The sequence below is a fragment of the Miscanthus floridulus genome, chromosome 3 (assembly GCF_019320115.1).
Source record: "Miscanthus floridulus cultivar M001 chromosome 3, ASM1932011v1, whole genome shotgun sequence".
In the NCBI taxonomy this organism is placed as follows: Eukaryota; Viridiplantae; Streptophyta; class Magnoliopsida; order Poales; family Poaceae; genus Miscanthus; species Miscanthus floridulus.
In genome coordinates this window covers 141,429,592-141,455,457 of record NC_089582.1, presented here as the reverse complement: position 1 = coordinate 141,455,457, position 25,866 = coordinate 141,429,592, and the positions used below count along the sequence as shown (strand labels likewise).

Sequence of the window (25,866 nt, the reverse complement as noted above, 5' to 3'; positions counted from 1 at the left end):
CCCGCGCGCCTTCGCGAGAGCGTGGCGCCGGCGGAGCCTTGGCGCGCGCGGCCTGGGGCTCTCCCGCGTGGCCGGGAAGGAGAGGGAGAGGCCGTGGCGGAGCTCGCGCCGGCGAGGTCGTGGGACGGCACCGACGGGAGGTCTCGGTTGAGGGGGCCGCCGGAGAGGGCTGCACGGCGGCGAGAGGGAGGACCGAGAGGAGACCGAGCGAGTGGCCAGGCTCCGTTCCGGAGGGGACGAGGTGGGGAATGAATCCGGCCCGTGAGCAGAGGGGGGGAAAACCGAACCGGGCCTGTTTCCATTCCGGACCAGATCTAAACGAACAGCGAATCCAAGCCAGGCCTGACTCCATTCCGGGCCGTTCCAATCCGCCCGGATTGGGCTGCATTCCGGGCTAAACCGGCCGAACCGAACAAGCCCTTACTATTTTTCTAAACAAAACTGGTGTCCTTAAAAAGACAAATCTGGTGTTTTGGTTTTTGTTTCTGAACCAAGGCAGCCACCATCCAACAGAGAAAAAGGCAGGCAGCCATAGAATAGTAATAGTAATAAAACTGATAAAGAAAAAAAAAATTGAAGGACGCGCGATCGCAAAAGGAAGTTGCGAAATCTGAATCAATGGGCCATGCCCGACTAATGATTCATCTACGAAATAAATCAACATGAACAAAATCGTAAGTTTATATATCAATCTATCTATCTACTTCCTTCATCCAAATTACGAAGTGTTATGATTTTAATAGATACATAACGGGCTATGTACTTCAACATATATTATATCTAGATACATAGTAAAAACGATTTATTAAAAAAAGATCAAAACATCTTAGATTTTGAAATGGGCGGAGTATTTATCATCATCATGACCCTATGAAAAAGATAAGTTTTTCTTTTAAGATTTTGACACAACATACATGTGAGTATGTTGTAATACGCGTGCCCACTAGTTTGATAACGCTTGCAAAATCACGAAGAATTTGCCTGACCAACCCCTTGATCGCCGGATACATACAATACAGGAGTTATATTTGACGAAGATTCCACCATCTTTCGCTCCAAGAAAATAATATCTGCACATACGCGCGCATTTTTCAATTATTACAACTACACCCTCACTGCTTGCGTTCAGTTTGCAAAAATCACCTGTAAGGTAGGAAACTTTACTAGTATTGTCCTTCCTCTTCCTCTCTGCATATGTTCCCTTAAACCTCCACAGGCGGTCTTCACTCCTCCCGCCGCCTCCTCTCCCAGCACGCGCCGCCAGCTCCGGCGAGCCGCCGCCGAAACCAGTGGCCGACAGGTCCCGTGAGCCGTACCTTCGCCTTCCGCCCCTCTCTCTTCTGCTTCCTTGATGGCGACCTCGGCGCTGCTGCGGGCTCTCCGGCGGCCCTCATCCGAAGCCGCGCTGCGATTGGTGAGTGGAGTATGTTCTCTTTTAGCAATTGTGTAACCCTGATATTTAGATTTCGAGTAGTAAGCTATATGTGAACAACAATGGCTGTTTTTTCTGAAATAGCATATGGGCATTTGCTCCTCATGTTATCTGAAATAGCTTGTGAGCAGTATCCTGTTGAGGAGTAGCCACCACCCAACCACCAGTATTGTTTATTGTTTGGGAGGTAAAAAAAATGAAATAACTTCCGTGAAAATAAATATGTTCACTTTTTTTCCGACAGCGGGATTTCCTGAGTTTCATTACCAAAGCAACAAAATTATAGAATGTTTAAAGTCTTTAGTGTATTAAATTATGTCAAGATTGAAGGAACCATTGTCTCCTACACATGCTTTGCTTTTAATTGGATTCGTAGATTTTTGTGAAATCGCGGTCTCCTCGCATTGCACAGGCGAGGGTAAGGCTCGCCACTGACACCCTTCCCCAGACACCACACAGAGCGGGAGCTCTCTGCACTGGGTACGCCCTTTTTAATACATTATTAATGTAATTTCTTTATGGCTGCACAAACAAGGGACAGATGGCAGTTTAAACTTGCTTGTACACCTTAGTTAAGCTATGATTTGCTTGTTTGCAGTAACATAAACAGTAAATTAGGCCTAGTGTATTGACTTGATGTTTTTTAAAAACAGAAGTTCTCTGTGTCTTTTTCTTCATTCAATATGTGATCAAACCAAAGCGGGATGCCACTGAAGTTTGGTTTTTGTTGCATGCCTTATCTTTATCCTTTTTTTTTCCTTTTATTACGTAGCTGCACGCATCCTACTAATTGCCATCCATTGCTGGCACATGGTGTAGGTAACGAGGGCAAATGTGCAAGCAACTACTTCATATAGATATTTGAATAATAGGAACCTAAGTGTTTTCAATGAGTTCTCGAAGCAACTAAAGGGTGAGCTGAGCAGGTATGTGTTACTTTCGAAGGTCTCCACCATCATGAAAGCTTAAACAACTGAAATAATGGTTATATACTGCTGGGACACCTTTTATATGTATGGCGATGAGCAATTTTTTCTCTTTATTTATTATTATTATTATTATTTTGTTGCAGCAATCCTGAATTCCAGAAATCCATGAAGGAGTTCGGAGAGAAACTTGGTGTGGTAAAGGAAGATCTCAAAGTAAGGTAAGTTGCAAAAATTATCGCACTATTTTCAACTTTTAGTCTTCTACATATAGGTGCAAGGTATGATATACTCTTCGTGTCTTACTTGAAGATATCACAATTTTTTTTCAGAACTAAGAAGACAACTGAGACAATATACAAGGGTGTTGATGATGTTTGGAGTGAAGCTGAGGAGACATCTAAAAAGGTAAGCCATTGACAGATAATGGTTCAATATTGATAACTGTGCCCTATTCACTTGTTTGTTTTATGCTCAATTGCTCGTAGATTTATAGGGGCATTCTTTTTCCACTTGTAGGTTACTGCAAATATCAAAGAAAAAATGTTTGCTGCTAAGGAAGAGGTAAGGATGAATTAATATTATTTTGATACAGTATAGGTCATGATTTTCTGTAAACATGTAGTCTTAGCCTTGATGAATTGTTTACAGGTAAAGGAAAGTTTTGGACTTGGAAAAGAAGAGAGCACAAGTTGTAGGGATGGTTCGCCTGAAGCTTCAAAACATGAGAAAGCTGAGGCATCCTCACATTCAGATGGCACGTCTGAAGATGCCACAGGCAGCCATACATTGTTTACTAAATTGAAGTCAACAATCTCATCTGCTTCACCAGTGGTATCCGGCGCATTTGCAAAGTTGAAGGACACAAAAGTTTCAACTTTAGCTAAGCAGGGATATGAAATCGTCAAGGATGAATTAAGCTCTAGCTCTAGCAGAAAGAGAAAACATCAAGCTAGGCATGCTTCTGCTAAAGTAGAAAAGAGTACAAGAACTGATTTAGTTCTTACGCCAACAAAAAAGTCAGTATTGGGTGAAAAATGGGAAGCATTTAAGAATAAGGTATCTTTAAGGAGAATGTTCAACTCTGCTCCTATCTTTCTCATATTGATTTCCTATCTGAAATCCTTTTTCTTCTCTAAGGTCCGAGGTCACCCAGTATATAAAACAGTGGATGAATACACCAAGCCTGTTGTAACCAAGGGACAAGAGGTACCCTCACAATGCTGTACAGGTGTATTTGATGTATTTGGTCAAACCTGATTTTGTCTTGCAGTGATATCCATGTTGTGCATATGCAAATGCAGGTAGCTGAGGATGTCCGAGAAAGATGGGAGACAAGTGACAATCCAGTGGTTCAGAAAATTCAAGAGTATGATGTGCTCCATCATTCTTTGTTCTATCTGATTATGGAATTTGATGGATTAAATCTGAACTATGCTATTGTTATGACGGGCCTCCACTATGGCCGTAGAAGGCCTGCTCGTGGCTAGGAGACCACGTCCAGGAAGGCCTCAAGTCTACGTGTCGCAGTCGTATTAGCTATTATTAGAATTATTGGAATTATTAGAATTTATTTCCTAGTATTAGATGAGAAGAGTTATAAATACCTTGTAAGACTATTTTGAGAATTAAGCAGAAACAATTTATTGTTTCTGGCTTCCCCTGGGAGCCAGGAGTTCCTAACCCTAGTCGCCTCTACTGTTCACGCGTGAACAGTGCCTCCGTTACTGTAGCTACACGAGGGTTGTAGGGCTACAGCCGCAACCGCCGCTCCCTCGCTGCAGCCACGGCGCCGCCGCGCCGTCTTCCTCGTGCACTTCGACTTCGCCCTCCAACCTCCCACGCATACAACCTACGGTCCCTCTCTAGTAGGACCAAGGTTCATAGCAGCTTGGTACCAGAGATTCCAGGCACGATGACCGCTGCTCCGCTCAGCCACGTCACGCCACCGCCGATGTCGTCCATGCCGCTGCCCACGGCGTCCTCTGAGCTCTCGGACGCGTCCACCTCGTCGGGCGGCTCGCTCACCCTGGAAACCCTGGCTGGCGTGGTCGATCAGCTCAGCCGCAACATGGTCGCCATGCAGGCGTCCTTGGCCAGCCTCCTTCCACCGCCTCTCCCATCACAGCCGCCGCCTCCATCATTGCCGCTGTCGGCTGCGCCTCAGGTGTCGCAACACCCGCGCTTTCCCTACGGCATGCCCCATAGCGGGCCAGGGGTGCCTCTCCATCTGCTTCAGTGGCCGGCCTCCCCGTCCCCCATATCGCCGTGGGCAATGTTGGGGTCAACTTCGGCGCCGGTCTATACGTTCGCCACCTCACCAACGCCGTCCTCGTTGATCCCCTCCGTCGTTCCTCCAGCCCCAACATCCGGACCGTTCGATGGCGGCATGGACGGGCCTCTCCTCTACGGCGGCGCTACTGTGTCGGCGGCACCAGCGGCCCTCGGGGGCGGCAGCACGTCGGCCATTGATCACGGAGCGCACGGGGGCGTTCTGGCGCCGCCTCGGTTCTACAAGCTCGAGTTCGCCACCTACGACGGCGGTGTGGATTCGATGAATTGGCTCAACCAGTGCGAGCAATTCTTCCGCGGCCAGCGCACTCTCGCCTCGGATCGCACATGGTTGGCGTCTTACCATCTCCGCGGCGCTGCACAGACGTGGTACTACGCACTCGAACAAGATGAAGGCATGCCAGCCTAGGAGCGCTTCCGCGAGCTGTGCCAGCTTCGTTTCGGACCTCCGACGCGGGGCACACGTTTGGAGGAGCTTGCTCGTCTGCCTTTCGCCTCCACGGTCTAGGACTACTCAGATCGCTACAACGCCGTCCTCTGCCATGAGCGCGACCTCAACCCTCGTCAAAAGGCGCAGCTCTACGTCGGCGGTCTTCCTGAACATATCAAGGTGGACGTCGAGATGCAGCATCCGCAGGACCTGCAATCCGCCATGTACTACACGCGGGCTTACGAACGTCGCGCGGCTGCCTTCCTGCCTGCACCACAGCCGCAGCAGCAGCGCGGCGCTCGTCCACCGGCGCGTTCCGGCCTCTACCCAGCTTTCCGGCTGGCTGCAGCTCCATCCTCGGGGACTGTACCACAGCCGTCCTCGACGACAACTCCTGGGCAGCCGCGGTTCCGCTGTCTGTCACCGGCGGAGCAACAAGAACGACGGCACCAAGGCCTCTGCTTCAACTGTGACGAACCCTACGTTCGCGGCCATGTCTGTCAGCATCTATTCTACTTGGAGAATGACGACTACGTCGACGCAGAGATCGCTGCCGAGGTTGCCGCTGCGGCCGCGTTCCAGGAGACGACCGCGGTCGCTCCTCCAGTCCTGGAGCCCACGGGGGAAGCGTCGGCCACCGTCGGGGCGCCACCCACAGTGCCCCTGTACGCGATCGCTGGGGTGCGCCCAAAGAACGCCATGCTTCTGCCCGTGACAGTGCAGGGTCACCGTCTGGTGGCTCTCCTCGACTCTGGCTCGACGACCAACTTCATCAACGCCGATCTTTTCAGTCGTCTGCAGCTTCCCTCCGTTCCGCATCCCACGCTACGGGTGCTCGTGGCCAACAGCGACCGCGTACCGTGCCACGGGGTCGCACGCGACGTCGCGTTGACAATCGGCGCCGAGGAGTTCTCCATCAACTGTTTCGGCATCAGTCTCGGCGAGTTCGACCTCATCCTCGGGTTCGACTCCCTGCGCTCCCTCGGCCCCGTACTATGGGACTGCGAGAGCCTCTCCATGGCCTTCATGCGCGCTGGACGCCGCGTATAGTGGACGGGGCTGGGCTCCCCCTACGACGACACCACCAGGCAGCAGGCGGTTTGGGCGGTGAGCAACGCCTCCGGACCAACCCTCCTGGACTGGTTACTACTGCAGTTCGGGCCGGTCTTCAACGAGCCGCGCGGCCTTCTGCCAGTACGTCCCTACGACCACCAGATTCACCTCCTGCCGAGCACCGCTCCAATCGTCGTCCGTCCCTATCGCTACCCGCAGCTCCAGAAGGACGAGTTGGAGCGGCAATGCGCCGCCATGCTGGAGCAAGGGATCATACGCCCCAGCACATCTCCGTTCTCCGCCTCGGTTCTCCTTGTTTGCAAGGCCGACAACTCCTGGAGGTTTTGCATCGACTACCGCGCCCTCAACATGCAAACCTCCAAGGACAGGTTTCCCATTCCGGTGGTGGACGAGCTCCTCGACGAGCTCCACGGCGCCCGCTTCTTCACGAAGCTGGACCTTCGTTCGGGCTATCACCAGGTGCGGATGCATCCGGACGACATCAGCAAGACGGCGTTCCGGACACACCAGGGGCACTACGAGTTCTTGGTGATGCCTTTTGGTCTCTCCAACGCTCCGGCCACTTTCCAGGCATTGATGAACGACGTCCTCCTCCCATATCTCCGCAGGTTCGTGCTGGTGTTTTTCGATGATATCCTGATATATAGCTCCTCGTGGGCGGATCACCTGCAGCACGTCGGAGTCGTCCTCAACGCTCTCCGCGCCCACCGTCTCCACCTCAAGCGCTCCAAATGTTCGTTTGGGGCTTCCTCTGTGGCCTACCTCGGCCATGTGATATCCGCCGAGGGCGTCGCCATGGATGCTAACAAGATTGCGGCGGTCGCCTCCTGGCCCGTGCCGCGCTCTGTCTGTGCCTTGCGCGGCTTCTTGGGGCTCGCCGGCTACTACGGGAAGTTCATCCGGGACTTCGGCGTCATCGCGGCGCCACTGACGCGTCTCTTGCGGCGCGACGCGTTCGCTTGGGACAACGAGTCCGAGGCGGCCTTCCTCGCGCTCAAGGGCGCCCTCACCACGGGACCGGTCCTGCAGATGCCCGACTTCGACAACATCTTCACGGTGGACAGCGACGCCTCGGGTGCAGGGTTCGGTGCCGTCCTGCACCAGGGCGCTGGGCCTCTCGCCTTCTTCAGCCGGCCGTTCGCCGCCCGACACCTGAAGCTAGCCGCTTACGAGCGGGAGCTCATCGGGTTGGTGCAGGCGGTACGACACTGGCGGCCGTACTTGTGGGGGCGCCACTTCCTCGTCCGGACGGACCACTACATCCTCAAGTACCTGCTGGACCAACGCTTGTCGACGGTGCCTCAGCACCAGTGGGTCAGCAAGCTGTTTAGGTTTGACTTCGCTGTAGAGTACCGTCCGGGCCGCCTCAACACGGTGGCGGACGCTCTATCCCGCCGCGACGCCGAGGATGCCCCCGAGCTCGGCGGTACAGCAGCAGCGGCGAACATCTCCGGGCCGTCTTTCACGTACATCGACGACGTGCGCCGCGCAACAGCCATGGCGCCGGACGCCGCACTGCTGCAGGAACGCCTGCGCGCGGGTGAGCTGGCTGCTCCCTGGCGCGACGACGCTGGACTCCTGCTGCACGGTCACCGCATCTTCATTCCTGACGTGGGCGACCTGCGACATCAGGCCATACAGCTCGCTCATGGGGCTGGCCATGAAGGCGTTCAGAAGACGCTGCATCGTCTTCGTTCGGATTTCTATTTTCCGGGCGATCGCACGTTGGTGCAGGATTGGGTGCGCTCCTGTGCTGTGTGTCAGCGAAACAAGACCGACGCTCTTCGGCCGTCGGGACTCCTACAGCCTCTGGAGGTGCCGTCCCAGGTGTGGGCGGACATCTCCATGGACTTCATCGAAGGGCTGCCCAAGGTCGGCGGCAAGTCGGTCATTCTCACCGTCGTCGACTGCTTCTCCAAGTATGCGCATTTCATTGCGCTCGTCATCCCTACACCGCAGCGTTCGTCGCTCGCGCCTTCTTCGACGGCATCGTCCGCCTTCACGGGTTTCCGACGTCCATAGTCAGCGACCGGGATCCCGTGTTCACTGGTCACGTGTGGCGCGACCTCTTCAGGATGGCCGGCGTGACTCTGCGCATGAGCACGGCGTTTCATCCCCAGACGGACGGGCAGTCGGAGGTGGTGAACAAGGTAATCGCAATGTATTTGCGCTGTGTTACAGGTGACCGGCCTCGTGCTTGGGTGAATTGGCTATCATGGGCGGAATATTGCTATAACACTTCTTTCCACACTGCCCTCCGCGCGACGCCCTTTGAGGTGGTGTACGGCCGTCCTCCGCCAGCCATCCTACCATATTGGCCGGGGACAGCGCGTACTGAGGCCGCGGATGCTCTTCTCCGCAATCGTGACGAGATGCTGGCTGAGGTTCGTCAACGCCTTATTCAAGCTCAGCAGCTTGCAAAGAAGTACTACGACGCCAACCACAGGGAGGTGGAGTTCGGCGTTGGCGCGTGGGTCTGGCTGCGCCTCCTCCACCGTACGGCGCAGTCTCTCGACCCCCGTGCCAAGCACAAGCTGGGGCCTCGCTGGGCTGGCCCCTTCCGCGTGCTGGAGCGCATCGGCTGCGTCACTTATCGCCTACAGCCGCCGGACGGAGCGCGCTTGCATGATGTCTTTCACGTCAGTCTTCTGAAGCAGCATCGCGGCGATCCTCCAGCTGAGTCCGGTGTCCTGCCCCCGACGCAGGACGGCCGCATCCTGCCCGCGCCGGACCGTGCGTTGAAGGCGCAGCAACGCCGGGGTGTCTGGAAAGTCTTGATCAAGTGGCTCGGGTTGACTGAGGAGGACGCTACCTGGGAACGCGAGGGTTCTAGGGCAACCGCCGCTCTCTCGCTGCAGCCACGGCGCCGCCGTGCCGTCTTCCTCGTGCACTTTGACCTCGCCCTCCAACCTCCCACGCATACAACCTACGGTCCCTCTCTAGTAGGACCAAGGTTCATAGCAGCTATTCTATTATTTATTGTTAGCACTTAGCATATTACATTTTGATCTTGGAAGCACCAAGTATGCAGCTGCCAGGTGCATTCATGGCTGCAAATTCATTGGTGATTCCTCTTCATTAGTAACGCAAATTAAATAAATAAATGCAATAATCACATTCTTACATGTGCAAATCAATTGAATTTTTTCCTTTCTTTCATCATATTACAATATTTTTTATGAACGACATGACATTGATTTTCCTTTGTTCATTCCATGTAGTTTGAATGAATCTTTGCTTGAAGAAACCTCAGCTGCGGTGACATTCAGGGAAATTCGGCAACGAGACCTGTAAGGCGTGTGCAACTTTACTTTGGGAGACTCAGGAAGTAGTTGTTGAGCTATGTTTCACCATTTTTTGCACAGGTCCTTTTCTCTGTCTGATTTTGTTGCTGATGTTCAAGAAACGATCAAACCAGTTCTAACTGCGTATTCAAAGGTGACCCTTGTCTTAATAAGAAGAAACCCTTTCTTTGGTTGAACTAGTGTGATTGCTGACTGTCCTAATGAGATGGTCTGGTTGTATATTACTTCTTTGTATATTTTCTGGTGAAAGTTAAAAATTTTAGTGCGTTTATTTTGACACTACTAAGTTTCAGATAAGTTTATGGTAAAAATTATATGACGCCGTCGTTAGCTAAAATACCATGTTGCAATGTTTCAAAAATCATCACAAAACTCATGTATGTAGCACACCTAAAGTTAAGTGTAGCCACAATAATTCAGTTTGAAATTCATCTTTGATGTTGAGATTAAAAAAACATAAGTGTCACTGTCTGCACATGATGAACAGCTCCAGGTTGACTGCTTTTCTATTTTACTTCTTGACATCTAGGATGAATTTCAAACTGAATTGTTGTGGCTATACTTAACTTTATGTGTACTACATACATGTTTTTTGCGATGGTTTTTGAAACATTGCAACATGGTATTTTAGCTAATGAGGGCGCCAGCCCCCCTGGGTGCCAAATCTGCACTCTAAGTTTGTAATGTGAAGTTCAAAGCGATCAATTGAGATTGTGTCTAATCGTCATGAAACAGTCATAGCCCACTCATATACACATTTTTAGAACTTTTGGTCACCTCACAGTTACATATTTTGCTTTCAGGGTGATGTGAAGACTCTAAAAAAATATTGCACCAAGGAAGTGATTGAGCGCTGCAAAGGAGAGAGACAAGCTTATGCATCACAAGGCATATTTTTTTATCACAAAGTAGGCCATTGCTGAACATGCCTTGAATATGCCCTCTTCTTAAACTCAGTCACACTAGATTGCCATATTCTGTAGCTTTTTTCTTCATTATTGACAGTAGCTTGTTTTTCTTAAGCTGGAAGAACCATATAAGATCCTGCTGGTCTTTTTGTTAAAAAAAAAGACCAATAATTTTTCTTATATTCCATTTCCTTTACAGATCCTGCACATTTCAGAAGCTGATGTATTGGAAACAAAAATGTTTGGATCTTCACCCGTAATTATCTTGCGCGTAAGTGAATTAGTGGTATGCTGATTTTAAGTTCACCTGTATTAGTTTGTTCTACTTACAACAATGTATGCTTGTTTCCGATATATATTTCAGTTCCAAACGCAGCAGATATACTGTGTTCGAGATAGAGAAGGACAAGTCACAGAAGGAGGACAGGTAGGCTTTTATTTTTCAGGTTATATGTAAACCATATTTCCTATGTTTTATGTTTGGCCTGCGTGGTTGACTCATTGCAAGGTAGCTCAATCATTTTCTTTGTGATTGGAATGTGGCAGGATACCATCCAAACCGTCTTCTACTCGTGGGCTATGCAACTGATGGACAGCGACAAGGTGGGAGAAGAAGAATCATATTATCCGGTCTGGCGGCTGCGTGAGATGCAACAAGCTGGCATCAAAGCGCTCATATAGAGCAGTCCATCCTGTTTCTTGCTCTCCCTTCACTGAATCGGCTATAGTTGTTATACTTCCTCTGCTGCTCGACGAGCTACATGGAGGAACGTTGATGTTGCCATCTCGGTGCAAGCAATTTTGCACAGTTTTTTTTTTAATGAATTGATGGTAACTCCTATTCCTTTCTCTGATGTATCTAACGCGTGTTACTCGCAGAGTTGTAACTCTTAGCTGTTATTCTCATGTCGGCTGGGAAAGGATTGTAAAACAAGCAGCATACTGGTAACTTCTTTTTGTACCGAAAATGGAAATAAAACACGCCGGTGGCCAAAAATCTGCGTTGCCCGGGGCGTTCTGAGCTGATGCAACTGTGCCGATGGCCTTTGTCCGAGCTGTTCTTGGGCTCGAATGCTGCCACGGCGGGAGCTGTGGTAATGGGCCGGCACCGTGGCCGGCCGAAAGGACGCGCCCCTGCACACCCAGCTCGCCACCACCTGTGCCTGTAGCCGCACGAGACGGCGGACGCCCGCTGCTGCATGATGTAACTGCTCGCCGGGGCACGATGCGCGGGTACCGTGTGACGGCACAACAGTGAAGCTTAGGGTGCGTTTAGTTCCTTCTAAATTTCCAACTTTGACACTATGCAAAAAGAAGATTTTCCGTCACATTAAACTTATGGTACATGTATGGAGTACTAAATGTTGACGAAATCAAAAACTAATTACACAGTTTGGTTGTACTTTACGAGACGAACGTTTAGTCAACAATTGCTACAGTGTATTCGGCGGCGCCGATTCGGGCGAACTAAACGTGGCCTTAGTCGAGCCGAAAGAGAGAGAGAGATTAGATATACATATAGGGTCGAGCCACCATCCATTGTTGGTTCGTCCCATTGGCCATTGTTGGTGTTGTGTCAATTCTGAAATCTAACAACACCCCCCCTCTCTACCTGGCTATGATGTAGTCCACTGTCCATGCAGGGGCGGACCTACAATTGTGCCCGGGTATTTTCGGACATACCCAACATTTTTAGAAAAAAAATTAGTAGTTTGTAGAGGTATATACATGTATAATATAGTTAAGATCTCAAATTGCTATTCTTTGCTATATTCTAGTTCAAATTCGCGTCAAAAGCCCACAGGCCACGTCCAACCGGACGGCCCAATGGACCATCAGGCCTTCCCACTCCCCAATCCCCCCATTCCCCTTGGCCCTCGACGCTCCTCTCCTCCAGACCGTCGACTGACTGAGCGCCGAGCTGGCGCTAGGGCAAGGCGCCGTAGCTCATCCCCGTCCCCCGCCGCACGCCCGCCCGCGGTTGGCCGGCTCTCGCGGACTCGTCGGAAGTTCGCCGGTTGTCTGCCCGCAGCCCGCTAGACGCTGGCCGCCACACGCTCGCCGCTCGCTCTCGGTCCCCAGCGCGACCCCACGCCCTGCGCGACCCCACGCCCTGCGCGCTCACCGCCCGGCTGTCCCGACGCCGGCGCGGCCGCGCGGGGCAGATCCAGGCCACTGCCCACTGGACCAGGAGGCCACGCGTGCTTGGCTGCTCCAATTCCCCATCCAGCTCGGCAGCTCCAATTCCCCAATTCCAGCAGTCCAGCTCGATTTGATTTCTTCGTTCAGTGAGGGGTAATCAAAATTCAAACCACCTTTGCCCTTTATTCTTTGCTAATTGCTATGTCCTGTCAAATGTCATTGCCAATTGCAAAATACATAGATGCGTGTTTAATTCTGTTGTAGGTAGTCGAGTCTAGTAGTGGCATTTCCTTTCAAAAATGAAGAAGTCAAAGTCGATTGATCTGAAATCAACATGGGAAAGGGCTGCTAAGACATGCAGGGTAGATTCCCCTTCCCCGTCCACACCAAGACCACAACTAATTAGCATTCACAGTCACGCTCAAGCACAAGTAACCCCTAATATTTTGTAATCTCTCTTTGTTATCAAACAATTTAGTTTGAATATATGTATCTTTTATGCAAGCTCTTATCGTTTATCTAAGTATTTTTTTTGGCCATGAGCATACCCTACTCCGAAATCCTGGGTCCGTCACTGTGTCCATGCCACTCACTTGCCGAAGAAAACCACAGAGTTCATCACAATGCAACTTGCGTTATTAGTCAGCACTCAAGAGCAGACAACGTCAATTTCGACAGCCCCACGGTTTGTTGCTGGAATGATTGCATGCTCTCCCTCCACAGTCCACACCACACCTGACTACCTGAGCGGTGCTGCAATGCAATCGCTCTTGATCGCGACAGCGACCACTCCCTGATGGCTAAACCAGCGGCGGCGGCGTTTAAGTAGCAACCGAAAGCCATGCCGGAAAAGGCTCTAGTGGGCAGGCCACGCGAGGAATTGCATTTCCTGCCCGCAGTGGCCATGTTCGGACGTTCCAGTTCCGCGACGGGATCGGTGTGCAGCGACAGCGACGCCGAGTCGCCGACGCGATTCCGCCGGCGTTGGGGCCGCTTGCGCTCGGCTGTCGAGCTGTCGTCCGATCCAAGATGAAATAGGAGGCCAGCGCAGGCAGAGAGGCAGCCGCCAGTCGCAGCCGGGCATCGGGACAGGAGGGAGGAGGGGCGGGGCGTATGGACGTCAGGACGTGCCGGTTTTATTGCGACGCAGGAAGCTGGGTGAACACGTCTAGCCGTGTGGTTGTGGAACCGGAACGAAACGAATACGGCAGCTCCTTGCAAACGAACACGTCCTGCACTCTCTTGATCTCTTCTCTTGCAACAAATATCTACTCCTACATCAACTCCACAGACTGTACAGGGTACAGCGTACAGTGTCATAGCCCTTTTTGAGGTTTGTCTTGTTGCCCCCGTTTTTCTTCGCGAGACCTTTTTCTGCTCCTGCAAGCTACAACTGTCTTTCTCGCGACTCTGATCGGTTGGCTGGTTCGTACCGTTGTTGGTTCGTTTATATGAGAGATAAGTACTGCTAACTGGTTTATGTAAGCATCTCTGCGCTCTGTGTAGCTCTTGAGAGGCTTTGTTGATTAGTACTGCTGATTAGTTTTTTTTTTTCGACAACAAGGCCAAGGCTTTGTTGCTGGCTTGACCGCTTGAGTATAAATGGCAAGCTAGCTTGGCCTTTTCTTCCTCAAGCAAGCATCTCTGCGCTCTGTGTAGCTCTTGAGAGCTGCTTGCCGGTGGTGGTGTTGGGTTCCTTGTAGTGTGAGTGAGTGAGTCGTCCATCGTCCTTGCGAGCTGCCATGGGGGGCACCTTGGAGTACCTGTCGGGGCTGCTGGGAGGGACTGGAAGCCATGGCCACGACCACGAGAGCAAGAAGAAGAAGAGGAAGCAGCTGCAGACGGTGGAGCTCAAGGTCAGGATGGACTGTGAGGGGTGCGAGCTCAAGGTCAGGAGCACCCTCACCTCCATGAAAGGTTCCCTTTCTGTTTCTCTCTATTAATGGATTTGATACATTTTTTCGCATAGGGTCTGTTGAAATCCTGTCTGCTTGCTTTGATTAGTTTCATTCTCATGTGACGTTAGTCCACTGGAATGTAAAGAAAACTATGAGCCAGAAAACATCTCAAACTTGTTTCTAGCCCGTTGCTATAGCACTGGAACAGCACTACTAGATCAGTGTATACCGTTCAACTGCCCAATGAACCAACAAAAAAAAGCTCTAAAACGTATGGGTATGATACCTGGCTCTGCATTCGTAAATCTGTAGTTTTTCATCCAAGAGTTGCGTCAATTTCTAAGCCGAAAATAGTTAAAATTCAGCTAGCAGGGTGTTTCGCCTGCAAACTGCAGCTTTGTCTTTTTTTTTATTAAGTAAAAAGGAATTTAGACACAATAGTAGGAGCCGAAACACACAGCCCCTGGGCTGCAACTTCGTCACCTCACAGGATTTTTACAGTAGAAATACAAGCAGAACATTACCATCCCTTTTGAGCAGAGCAGAGAACTTCGCAACAAAAGCAGTGACTTCGGCGTTCTGAAACTGAAACATTGTAACCTCACTCAAACACCTCCAGAGTCCAGACGACACGTTTATCTAAAACAACTAAAACGTATAGAAGGAAGAAACGCACGCCGGCATTCACATTTGACAATGAGCACCCATCAATCCATCGTGCATCGTTTACACAGTACTTAGCTGCTAACTATGACTATCTTTCAGGGGCTCCTCGTCTTGACTTGACAACCACTCCGCACCGATCGCCTGTATACGCGCGGTTCGGACCGAACCGAGACACACGTGCCAGCGACCGAAGTCCCAGATGACCCAGGACCACGGACTTTTGTCCAACAACCCCAGCAAGCGCCGCTCCCGCCGCGCTTCAACGGAGGCCGGGGCAAAGGTAAGGCCAAGCGCCAGGATCAAGACGAGGGCCCCTCCATGCAGAGGGGGAAAAAGAACAGAAAGGATCGCCGCCGACCGGCCAACTCCGCGTTGGTCGCCGCGGCTTATCATGCGGGCACACAGCCCCAGCAGGACCCTCCGGGCCACTTCCACGAGCTTATGGAGAGCCCGTGCACCAACCACGACTACCCCGCCAAACACCTCTACAAGGACTGTCAACTCCTCAAGCGCCTTCTGCGGCAGGCCGGCGGGCCAAAGGAAGAAAACAGCGACCAAAAAAGGGGGCGTAGCGGGCAAGGATCCGGACGACTGAAGGTTGAAGTGATCCGACCGGACGCCTACCGACTGAAGGACAACAACGACGACATTCTCTCCGAACGCTTGGAACAGCTATGTCATTTTTCTTCCCCTAAGTTTCAGTCTTACCATTGTTTACTTAACGTATGCTCCTATAAAAGCATCCCGACCCGAACACTTTTTGGCCCGGGGCGCTCGGGGGCTCCACTAGGGGGCACTACTACCTCTCTGTTTTGTTTACTATCATATGGTGAAATTCCTTCCTACCCGATCAAAAGGGGAGTTTGTTCCTTTAATTTCCCTTACGTAGCTTTACTTTAAAACATTCCGACCGATCGTACCCCGCCTTTCCCTACGGTTATGAGCAGCTGAGCCTCACGGGCCACGCCCCGGGCTCCCAAGGTTGCAGCCTACGGGACAATCGGGCAGGTATGAGAAAGAAAGAATAAAAAACAAAATTATGCTAAGGAAAAACTAAGGAACAAAAGGGAACAAACTTCCCCGAACGGAGTGACTCCATCGTAGAAAACGAAACCAACTGTAGTCATTAAGCACACAGGAACGTTTACACGGGGGATCCCCCACGAACTTAAACTTTTTACGTTCACTAAACTACTTAATATTTTACAAGCTATTGGACTGGCTCGACGGCATCTGCTGTCGGTGCGACCGGCAAAGGCGTGGGCTGCTCACTCCCCGGCGGCACGACAGTCGGCTCGGTCGAACCCGAGACGACATCCACCTCCGACCCAGGCTTCGTGCCATCCGTAGGCTGGGCAACGTCCTCCCCACGCATGCTTCTGGCCACGTCTTCACGATGGACGTCCATCACCCACTGAGCAGAGACTTGCTCTGCCACCGACCTTGCGTGCGTCAGCAAGCTCTCCCCGATCGTTTGGATGTCCTCCGTGCTCAAGCCTTCAACATACCCTGTGCAGATGGTAGCGAAGTCCAGGTTCGAGTGGTGCGTCGCCACCGAAGTCAGCACCCCCGACGCCCCGTAGAACAGTCCGCTTGTGAATAAGGTCCCGGACCGCATCTGGGACCTCCGCCAGCTGGACGGCGGGCGCGCTAGTGCTTGGCGCCGACCCGAAGACTTCCGAGATGACGAGCTGGGCAACGTTGCAGATCTGGTCAAGTTCCCCCTCGAGAGCACGTCGCTCTTTACGAGACTTGGCCATCTCCTCTGCATTCCGGCTGAAGGTCGCCTTGATTGTCTCTAGGTCCCGCTCCAGCGTCTTCACCCTTCCACCCAACTCTGAAAGAAGGGCGACAAGCTAAGAAACAGGCTGAAGAAAAAACCAACACGACGAAAAATAGAAAAGGTACGTATCGACGTGGAAGTTCTCAAGGACGGAGAATTCCTCCACATGTCGAGTCGCTTGCGTGCACAGCCGGGTGTTCACCTCCTCCGTCCCCATGACCCAGCCCCGAAGCGCGAGCACCTCCTGGTCCGCCTCCGACCAGGCCTTTCGCTCTGACTCCAGGGCCTTCTGCGCCAACTCCAGGGCGCTCCGCTCCGACACCAAAGCGCTCCGCTCCGACTCAAGGGCCACCAAGGACTCTTGGAGCGCCGCCTCGGTGTCCACTAGGGATGTCCGCAACCCTGCCTCGGTCTCCGCCTGGTGGGCCTTCGCTGCCTCGAGCCCTTGCCTGGCGGTAGTCGCCCGCTCTGCTGCACGCTGCCCCTCCGCCCGTGCCGCGGTCGCCTCGGCCACCCGGTCCTGCGACTCATGGCGAGCGGACTCTAGCTGACGCTCAAGCTCAGCCATCCAGGCGTGCTCCATTCGGAGGAAGCGGGACTTGCGGGATGACATCCCCTTCGGACTCTACGAAAAGCAAGCATGCTAAAACAACCAACAAAAGATTCAGAGGTCAAGGACAAGTATGAGAAACTCACCTCCACGGCAAGCTGCAGGTCGACCTTGACTAACTGCTGAGCGGACTTAACCCACTCCTGGGCATCTCCGAGCCTCGCGGACAGGTTGGCGAGTTCGGACACCGCGGCATGTCCTTGCTCCCCAAGGATGTCCTAGAGCTGACCCTCCTACGAATCCCATGTCCTTGCTCCCCAAGGATGTCCTAGAGCTGACCCTCCTGCGAATCCCAAAGGACGAACCACACCTTTGTCGGGTCATCAGGGCAGGGCCACTCTAGGTCACCCTTCGGCAGCCCACCGGAGGGCCCAACCTCCGACTAAACTACCGCCAGCTCCTGCGATGACACCGACAGCTCCACCATGTCATCAGCCTCATCGTCCGACGGGATATCCACTACCTCGGTTGCGCGGCCACCGCCGGGCGTTCCGACTCTGTCTCGGCCATGTCCCCCACCGACACCTTCGGCTCCGATGACAAGGGCGAGCCGTGCAGCCCTCCACCCGGCCAGGCAGGGAGCTCGGTCTCCCTCGCCTCTTCCGCCGTAGCCAGTGGAGGAGGGGTCACTAGAGTTACCTCGGACACGACCTCCGCCATCAGCACCGGGATCACCGTCAACACCATCGCCGCCGCCGCCACCATACCAGCAACTGACCCTGGGGGCACCACCCCCAGAAGGGAAGACTTCGCCGCCGCCACCTTGTTCCCCCCATCGCTCACCGTGACACGCTACAGGGTGGGCCTCCAAGTCTCCCGCATGGGAGTTGGAGCGATGCTCAACCCCAACATCACCCGGCCACTGACAAAAAGTGCAGATAAGTCACACTCTAAAAAGACTCATCAGCAAAAGATCGAAAAGGGACAAAGAAAAATGTACTGGGAGGTGAGCGGCACGACTCTGAAGGTAGGACCCAACATCGACGAGCCTGCAGGGCAAGGACCGCTCCCTCACTTCAGCCGGGGGCGGAGTCCTCCTAACCGGCTCTTGCCCGGCCTACGGGTCTCCGTGACCCTTGGCTCGGGACTCCTTGATCGGAGCAGTGGGTGGGGCATCCTCCGGCTATGAGTCGCGCGCTGGCACTGCTCCTGGCGATGCACTGGTGCCAGTCCGCTCCTCGGACCGCCCGGCTTGCTCGGCCGCATCCACGACAGGCGGGGACGGGACCGGCGACGCCACCAAGGGGCGCGGTGACCACGTCCGCTTTGCCTCCCGTTCGTTGACGACATCCACACTCGCCGCACGCTTCCTCGGTGTGGGAACCACCGCGCGCTTTTTCGCCCCCTGCTCATCACCAGCGGACATCGCCGGGTCACGACGCTCCGCCGAGGTCACAACGACCTCTCGACTTTCCTCCTCGGAGAAAACCATGTCATCCACATCCATGGGATCCTCTGACATGAGCTCTGACTCAACATCGCTCCTACATTCCCCGGCCTTCATACGTCGGGTGATCTCCTGCTCCTTGTCCTGCTTCTATCGAACCTCCTTGGTCCTCTTCTTCTTCCTGGCGTCTGTCGCCTCCTTCTGGGTGGCCTACCGGGCCACGCCCTCCGGACCCTTGGGAAGGTGCGTTTGGGACTTGTAAACTCCAAGCCCCTACGAAACGGATGGCTCAAAATCAAGAAATAGGAAAAGCAGAGGAAGAAGCACGGACGAAATAAAAGGGAGCATACCAGTCTCGACACGATCGCGGAGTTGAAAGGTGCGGGCTTCCCATCGACCCTCTCTTTGGGCTTTAGCTACAACACTCGGCCAAGGCGACTCTAGACCTCATCGTTCGGTAGCTGACAACGCGTGGTCCGTGTCCGATGAGCCGCTGTACATCCACATTGGCCGCGTCCTCTCCGCTAACGGCGCAACCCAGTGGCGGTAGAGGGTGTGGAACACCTGCACCCTATCAAGGCCGTGCTTTACGAGCTTCTAGAGCTCCTCCTCGATGATCCCCACCTTGTGCTTCTCCTTACAGGCATAACCCCATGACCAACTTTCCTGCTTCTCTGGCCTCTTGCTGGTGAACACCAGGAACGGTGCCTCCACCGGATTCCTGATGTAAAACCACTCCCCATGCCACCCTCGGTTGGAGTCACAGGGGATGTATGCAGGATACGAGCCTCCCACGCTCAGTTTCCTCTATAGGGCGAAACCCCCCACTGACGCAACCTCGGACGAATTCATCATCGTCAGAGCTCTCCCAGAGAATAGCCACCAGAAGAGGTCCGCGTGCAGCTCCATGCCGAGGAAAGCCTCGCAGACAGTGACGAAGCCGACGATGTGCAGCACCCTCGTCGGATTAAGGTGTTGCAGCTCTAGACTCCACTCATTGAGGAGCCCACGCAGGAACCGGTGCATGGGGTATCCTAACCTGCGCTCATGGAAGGTGAGAAAGGAAACCACCTTGTTGGGCTGAGGTTGCAGGAACTCCTCCCTCCTGGAAGCCCTCTAGTGCACCACCTCCTTCGGCGACAGAAACTCCTTCATGACGAAGGCCTTCAACACCGACTCCCTCACAGTGGATGACCTCCAGTCCAACATTTCACTCCAGGATCGCAAAAGGATTTGTGAGTTTTTCTCTTCTCCCTCGCTCTCTCCCTTTTCTTTCCTAGTAACCACCATGACTCTCAAGAACGCTCTTGGCAAGGAGGAAAAGGGAAGGAGGCGGCAGATGAGGAACATGCAAAAGAACGGGGCGAAAACCTTCTCCCTTCTCCTACTTAAGGAAAAGTGAACAACAGTTAGGGAAGGGCGCACCGATCGGGGAAGGCGAAACGGCAGAGCAAAAAACTCTCTCTTTCCCATTTAATGCAGATGAGACGCACCCTGACCGATGAGACATGCCCTGACCGATGAGACGTGCCCTGCCCGATGGAATGGCTCCTGATCGGACGGGACATGGCCTGGGATGACCTACCACTACTGCACGACCAACCACTACCACACGTCGGGCACAAGAACCAAAGCACCACCGCACGTGGGCGGCTCTCTGCTTCCCTAGGCCAGACTTGGAAAACCCCCAAAATAGGATCTCCGCCGGGAGAGACCATCGGGCCTCCTAAGTCGATCGAATCGCTCAGGATAAACACCGAGAGACAGGTAAGGAGCAAAGGGACACCTCATGCGGGCCATGCCGACTTCATCGCGATTGACGAGCACGGGTCCTGGTCGGACATTTTCGATTGGAGCTCTTCAAACCCCGTCGCTCGAGTCATCAAGGTAACACTATCAACCCCCGCTATTTCTTTATTTAAGTCATTTCATACATCCATACGCGCATTCATTCCATACGCCCATGCCTCCCGAACGATTTGGGCCCTAAACCGCCCGGGGGCTTAGGAACTAAGCATCGCACGTGCAGCGAAATGCATCACAACGCTCCGTGTTGCGTCATGAAGCGGTGGTTGCCTCATTCGACATGAGCAACCAACAGAGCCAGGGGAGAAAAACACAGATGAGCCATGTGTGGCCCTCACCTAGTCTGGCAGATAGGTTCATCTCAACCTTCTTATTCGATCCTGAACCTTTTACCAAGCCCATAGAATCTCCATCGAGGGGAGGCCGTTAGGCCACTCAGGTCAGTCTCCGAAACGACCCAGGCATCTACCGGGTTGCAAGTAAAGGAGCAGTGGAATGTCACAAGGGGGCTATGCCAACCCTGTCACGAACGACGGACCCGAATTCTGCTCGATCATACCCGTTAGCGAACTCACCGAGCGCGTCACTCGAGCCCAAGCGATCGGGACAAGCGACAAAACTCAGCCCTCCGGTTGTGAGGAACCGAGGACGGGGTAACGCACATAACTCACACCGACCTCTACAAAGGCCCACCAGGGCTCGGGGGCTCAAGACACAAAACACCTGGGTCTGCGACCCTGAACTCGCCCCATCCGGCTACGCTCCGACTGTGCTCCAAAACACCTAGGTCTGCGACCCTGAACTTGCCCCATCAGGATCCACGAGCACTGCCTTGTCGCCTCACCTGATCTCTAAACTAACAAACGAACTGCCTTGGCTATGCGGGCTGCACCGAGGCCAGGATTCGCGAGCACCGCCTTGTCGCCTCGCCTGATCCGTAAACTAACAAACTAACGGCCTCGGTTGCGTAGGCTGCACCGAGGCTAGGATCCACAAGCATCGCCCTATCACCTCGCCTGATCCCTAGACTAAAGAACTAACTACCACGCCTGATCCCATGGCGCGCACCGACGCCAGGATCTGCGAGCTCCGTCTCATCCGATCCCTAACAACTAACTACCTCGGCTGCACAATGACGCCTTGGTTGATAAACTCCGTCTCGACTGAAAAACACGCACAACATGCCTGCTAGCAAACACCCCCAGTTGGTTCTGCCTGAACCGCCCGGGGGCTCGGGGGCTACACCCGCGGGTCCGCTCGCGCGCACCCACCGACAAAAACAAAAACCTCCCCCACTGGCAATACGAAAAACCTTCCAGACGATTCTGCCCGAACCGCCCCGGGGCTCGGGGGCTACACCCGCGGGTGTGCTCGCGTGCACCCGCCGTCAAGACAAAAATTCCCCAAGACGATTTCGCCCGAATCGCCCGAGGGCTCGGGGGCTCAGGGGCTCCTGTCGGGTTCATAAACTCGGGATCCCTCGGGGACCGGCTTCCCCGCAAAAGCTCGGCCCAAGCAGACAGCACGCAACTCATGGGCCGGCCCAAATACTTGAGCGACAGGATGGAGGAGTGATCGAATCTCCGACCGAAAGGCCAGACCAAGGAGGAACATCGTCCGTTCACTGACTCTGGCCCACCTCTCCGACCAGAGCACGTGCTTCGGTCTTCAGCCCACCTCCGGATGGCCTCTCCGACCGAAAGGCCTAGGCAAAAGCATCGCTTACAACTCTGACCCCACGCTCTCTGACCGGGGGATACACCAAGCACCTGCTCACTGTTCTTCTCCGACTGGCGTAATCAGAGTTGACTGGAACCAACCGACCGGGGACGTCCGTTCAGAAAGGACTAGGGAACGAACGGAGAAAACAAGGCAGGGCGCACATGTCAAACCACGATACCGGGACCATACCCTATCTACAGAAACCGTACTCTGTAGCTTCCCTGACACAAACAGTGTTGTAGGCGCTGATATTTCCCCCTATAGTATTGTGGGTACCATTAACTCCCATACGGTAAGGCACCCCGCATGCCTCTGAGGCTCTGAGCATCGACAGTGTTGTAGGCGTCGAGATTTACTGTACCGAGTAAACGTGGTGAAACTCCTCACATGCCTCTAGGCATCAACAGTATTTGCAGGTACCGACATCTACCATATCTGAAGAAGGCAACACAACCTTCCACATGCATCTGACATTCTACAGTGACATCAACAGTATTGTGGACGTCTACCATTATCTTATACCCGCCGGCATGGGCAACAAAGTTCAGTAGCATATGTACTCTCACCCTCTCACTTGTAAAGCTACCCCCTTTATCTATAAAATGGGATGCGCTCCCTCCAACATAGCTCAAGTCCTTTTAGATTTATTAGATCGACCAAGTTCACTAGTCCACAACCGTAGAACCGCCAGGTTCGAACATCAAGCGCACGCTTGAACACTTAGCTCGTAGCGAAGCTCCTGTCGCTCTCGGCCCTTCTGACCGGAGTCCGACCGGACCTCTCGTGCACATCATCTTTCTCCTTCTCGTTTGTAACCCCACTGCAGACTTCGAGCACCTAGGCTCAGGAATAAAGTCACCGACCAACTCAAACTGGACGTAGGGCACGTTGCCTGAACCAATATAAACCATGTGTCATTGAGTGCTAGGCCACCTCTGATCACAATGTACGGCAAAACTATAAATATTTACGTGTTGGTCACTTTCTGTACCGACAGAACGAATAATACATGCATCTAAACTATTCAATATGGGTTACAATCATACTTTGCTTCATTTTCTCTTCACCGTCTTCTTTTTCTTGAGCTCTTCTTTCCTCTTCTTCTTCTCTTTCTCATCCTTTTCACGCCTCTTTTTGGCTTTCTCCTCACGCTTCTTCTTCTCCTTCTCCTTAAGCTTCCTTTTCTCAGCCTCCAGCCTCTTTACCGCTTCTTCTTTTCTCATCTTCTCCCGCTCCTTTCTCACCTCCTCTTCCAACCTCTGCTTCTTCTCCTTCCTCTTCTCTGCCACCTTGGCATCTCTCGTAGCCCTCTCATGTTGAGCAACTCTTGTCCTCCTTCCCTCCTCCATCTCATAGGTGGCCATGTTCCTTCGAATACGGAAGCAAATCGTCTTCTCCTCTGCGTCTTTCTTTCTCTTGAGCTCCTCCTCCCGACGACGCTCCTCAAGCTGCCGTTGCCGTGTAACCATAAAGCACATCATGGTGTAGGGACCCTTGGGAATTTGCTATGATGAACTAACGATCAAGCTCTAGTATATGTGCTTAATCTTTTTCTCGATCACGCAGTATATGTGCTTAATCTAACATCTGGGAACGTACGCGCTACGATGTTGTTTAAATACCTAGCGTTCGGAGTTCAGAGCCATTGTGATTGTCGCGTTACTTGGTGTTTTTCAGATGTATGGCAGATAGCTGATTAGCCGGCCGGCTGTTGACTAGGTTGCACGGACACTATAATCTACTCATTGTCTCATCGTATGATTATTGAACAATGACACGCGCTTAACTAATTGATTTATCTTTGTGATTTGAGTTTCATGCAGTAGAAGGAATGAACAACTAGCTTAGGAAAGTTGGTCATCATTTATTGTTTCGATGTATATACACCCAAAATAATGTACGTTTTCGCTTTTCTTCATATTCAAGTTTGAATGCATGATGTTGTTTTTTCCAAAATGATCTGAATCATCTCACTCATGAGCCTCTCTGCCTTGTTCATGCATTCTGCATTTCACCAGTATTACAAAAGTTACTAGTATATCCAGCCAAAAAAGGTTAGTAGTACTTCTTATTTCTTTTTTCTTTCACTTTTATTGGGTACCTTTTTATGATTATTTTTCTGCTTTGCTTTACTTCCAGGCTAGCTGCGGGCACCAACTTTTTTTTGTTTTTTTTTTTGTCCTTTTTTTTGAAAGATTTTCATAAATATGCCCCGGCGGTATCCTTTCAAAAAATAGACCCTCATCTCGGTGTCGTTGTTATTGGCGCCGAGCTTACACGTTTCGGCGCCAGCTTATTTGGCGCCAAGGTCTTGGGCTGACGTAGGCATTAACGCAGACATGGCGGTGACATGCATGGCAGCTACCTCGGCGCCATAGATCTTGGTGCCGAAGTTGGCGCCGAGATCATTGGTGCCAAGATCTATGGTGTCGAGATGGTATTTTAAACCAGCGCCCAACCTTCCTGGCCGAGGCTTCTTCCTTTTCTTCCTCATCCCTCTCGGGTTTTTGCTCTCCTCACTTCGTCCTACCTCACGAATCGGCATATTGGACCTTAGAAACTTTGATTTGATCCATACATCTTTGAGAGCAAGGTATCATCGCTCCCCTCTTAGTTTTTTTTTCACATTGATTCAGTATATATTAGTCGTATTTTTGAACCTAAGAATCGTCATTACTTAGGGTTTCATGTAATTTTTAATATTTGTATTATACAACCGTAGGATGCCAATGCATGAACAAGCTAGCAAACCAAGGTAACCTCAACACATCTTATTATATTATGGATTCATTGTTGTGCATTAAATGGGAAACCCTAGGTTTAGGGTTTAATGTTAATTGCTTTCGTTTTTAGAACGAATTTGGTTGAATTGTAGCTATGGCCGGATGACCGGAAATGCCTTCGACCCATTGCCTCTGCCTAGTGGTGTTCCGGTGCCCATGTGCTTTTGCAGTGATCCTTGCAAGGTAGCCAAGTCCGATGAAGATGACACGTATAGGCAGAGGTATTGGATGTGTTCTAATTTTGCGTTTGAGCCTATACTTCGTCAGCACCGCATTAACCCATGAGGGATGCGATCAAGTACCACCCGTCGCACAACCATATCCAAACTTTAGAACCGACTCTTCATAGCCGATCTCACATAGTTTTCCCACTGATCCGCACGCCCAATTAAGATCATCTTCCTTAGGATGTTGGGAGGGGAACCTAGGTGAAGTACACCCTTCACTGCGATGCCATCATCATCATCATCTCCATGGCAATGTAGCTCCTCCCGAGTCCTTGCAACCAGCTCACTAAATGAAGGCTTCTCATTGAATAACACATGCACACTTTGCATGTTAACAAACTCAACATATCCATAGCGATCTTTTTCCACGGTGCCTGCATGATATATGCTCACTAGGTTGTCCATCTAGTAGTTCATACACAAATTCAAACACAGTTCGTAGTCTAAAGTAGTTGCTATATAGTACCTCTCTAAT

At 52.2% G+C, this 25,866-nt stretch overlaps 1 protein-coding gene across 1 annotated transcript; it reads left to right on the top strand.

Annotated features, from left to right (window-relative positions):
• Nucleotides 1-1,124: 1,124 nt before the first annotated feature.
• Nucleotides 1,125-11,355, top strand: LOC136547269 (mitochondrial import inner membrane translocase subunit TIM44-2-like). Its single transcript, XM_066539230.1, has 14 exons — nucleotides 1,125-1,414; nucleotides 2,252-2,358; nucleotides 2,505-2,579; nucleotides 2,691-2,766; nucleotides 2,878-2,922; nucleotides 3,010-3,417; nucleotides 3,499-3,567; nucleotides 3,663-3,727; nucleotides 9,376-9,444; nucleotides 9,520-9,592; nucleotides 10,263-10,367; nucleotides 10,567-10,638; nucleotides 10,732-10,794; nucleotides 10,914-11,355. The coding sequence occupies exons 1-14, from the start codon at nucleotides 1,352-1,354 to the stop codon at nucleotides 11,046-11,048; spliced, it is 1,425 nt and encodes a 474-aa protein (XP_066395327.1). The 5' UTR covers nucleotides 1,125-1,351; the 3' UTR covers nucleotides 11,049-11,355.
• The last annotated feature ends 14,511 nt before the right edge of the window (nucleotides 11,356-25,866 follow it).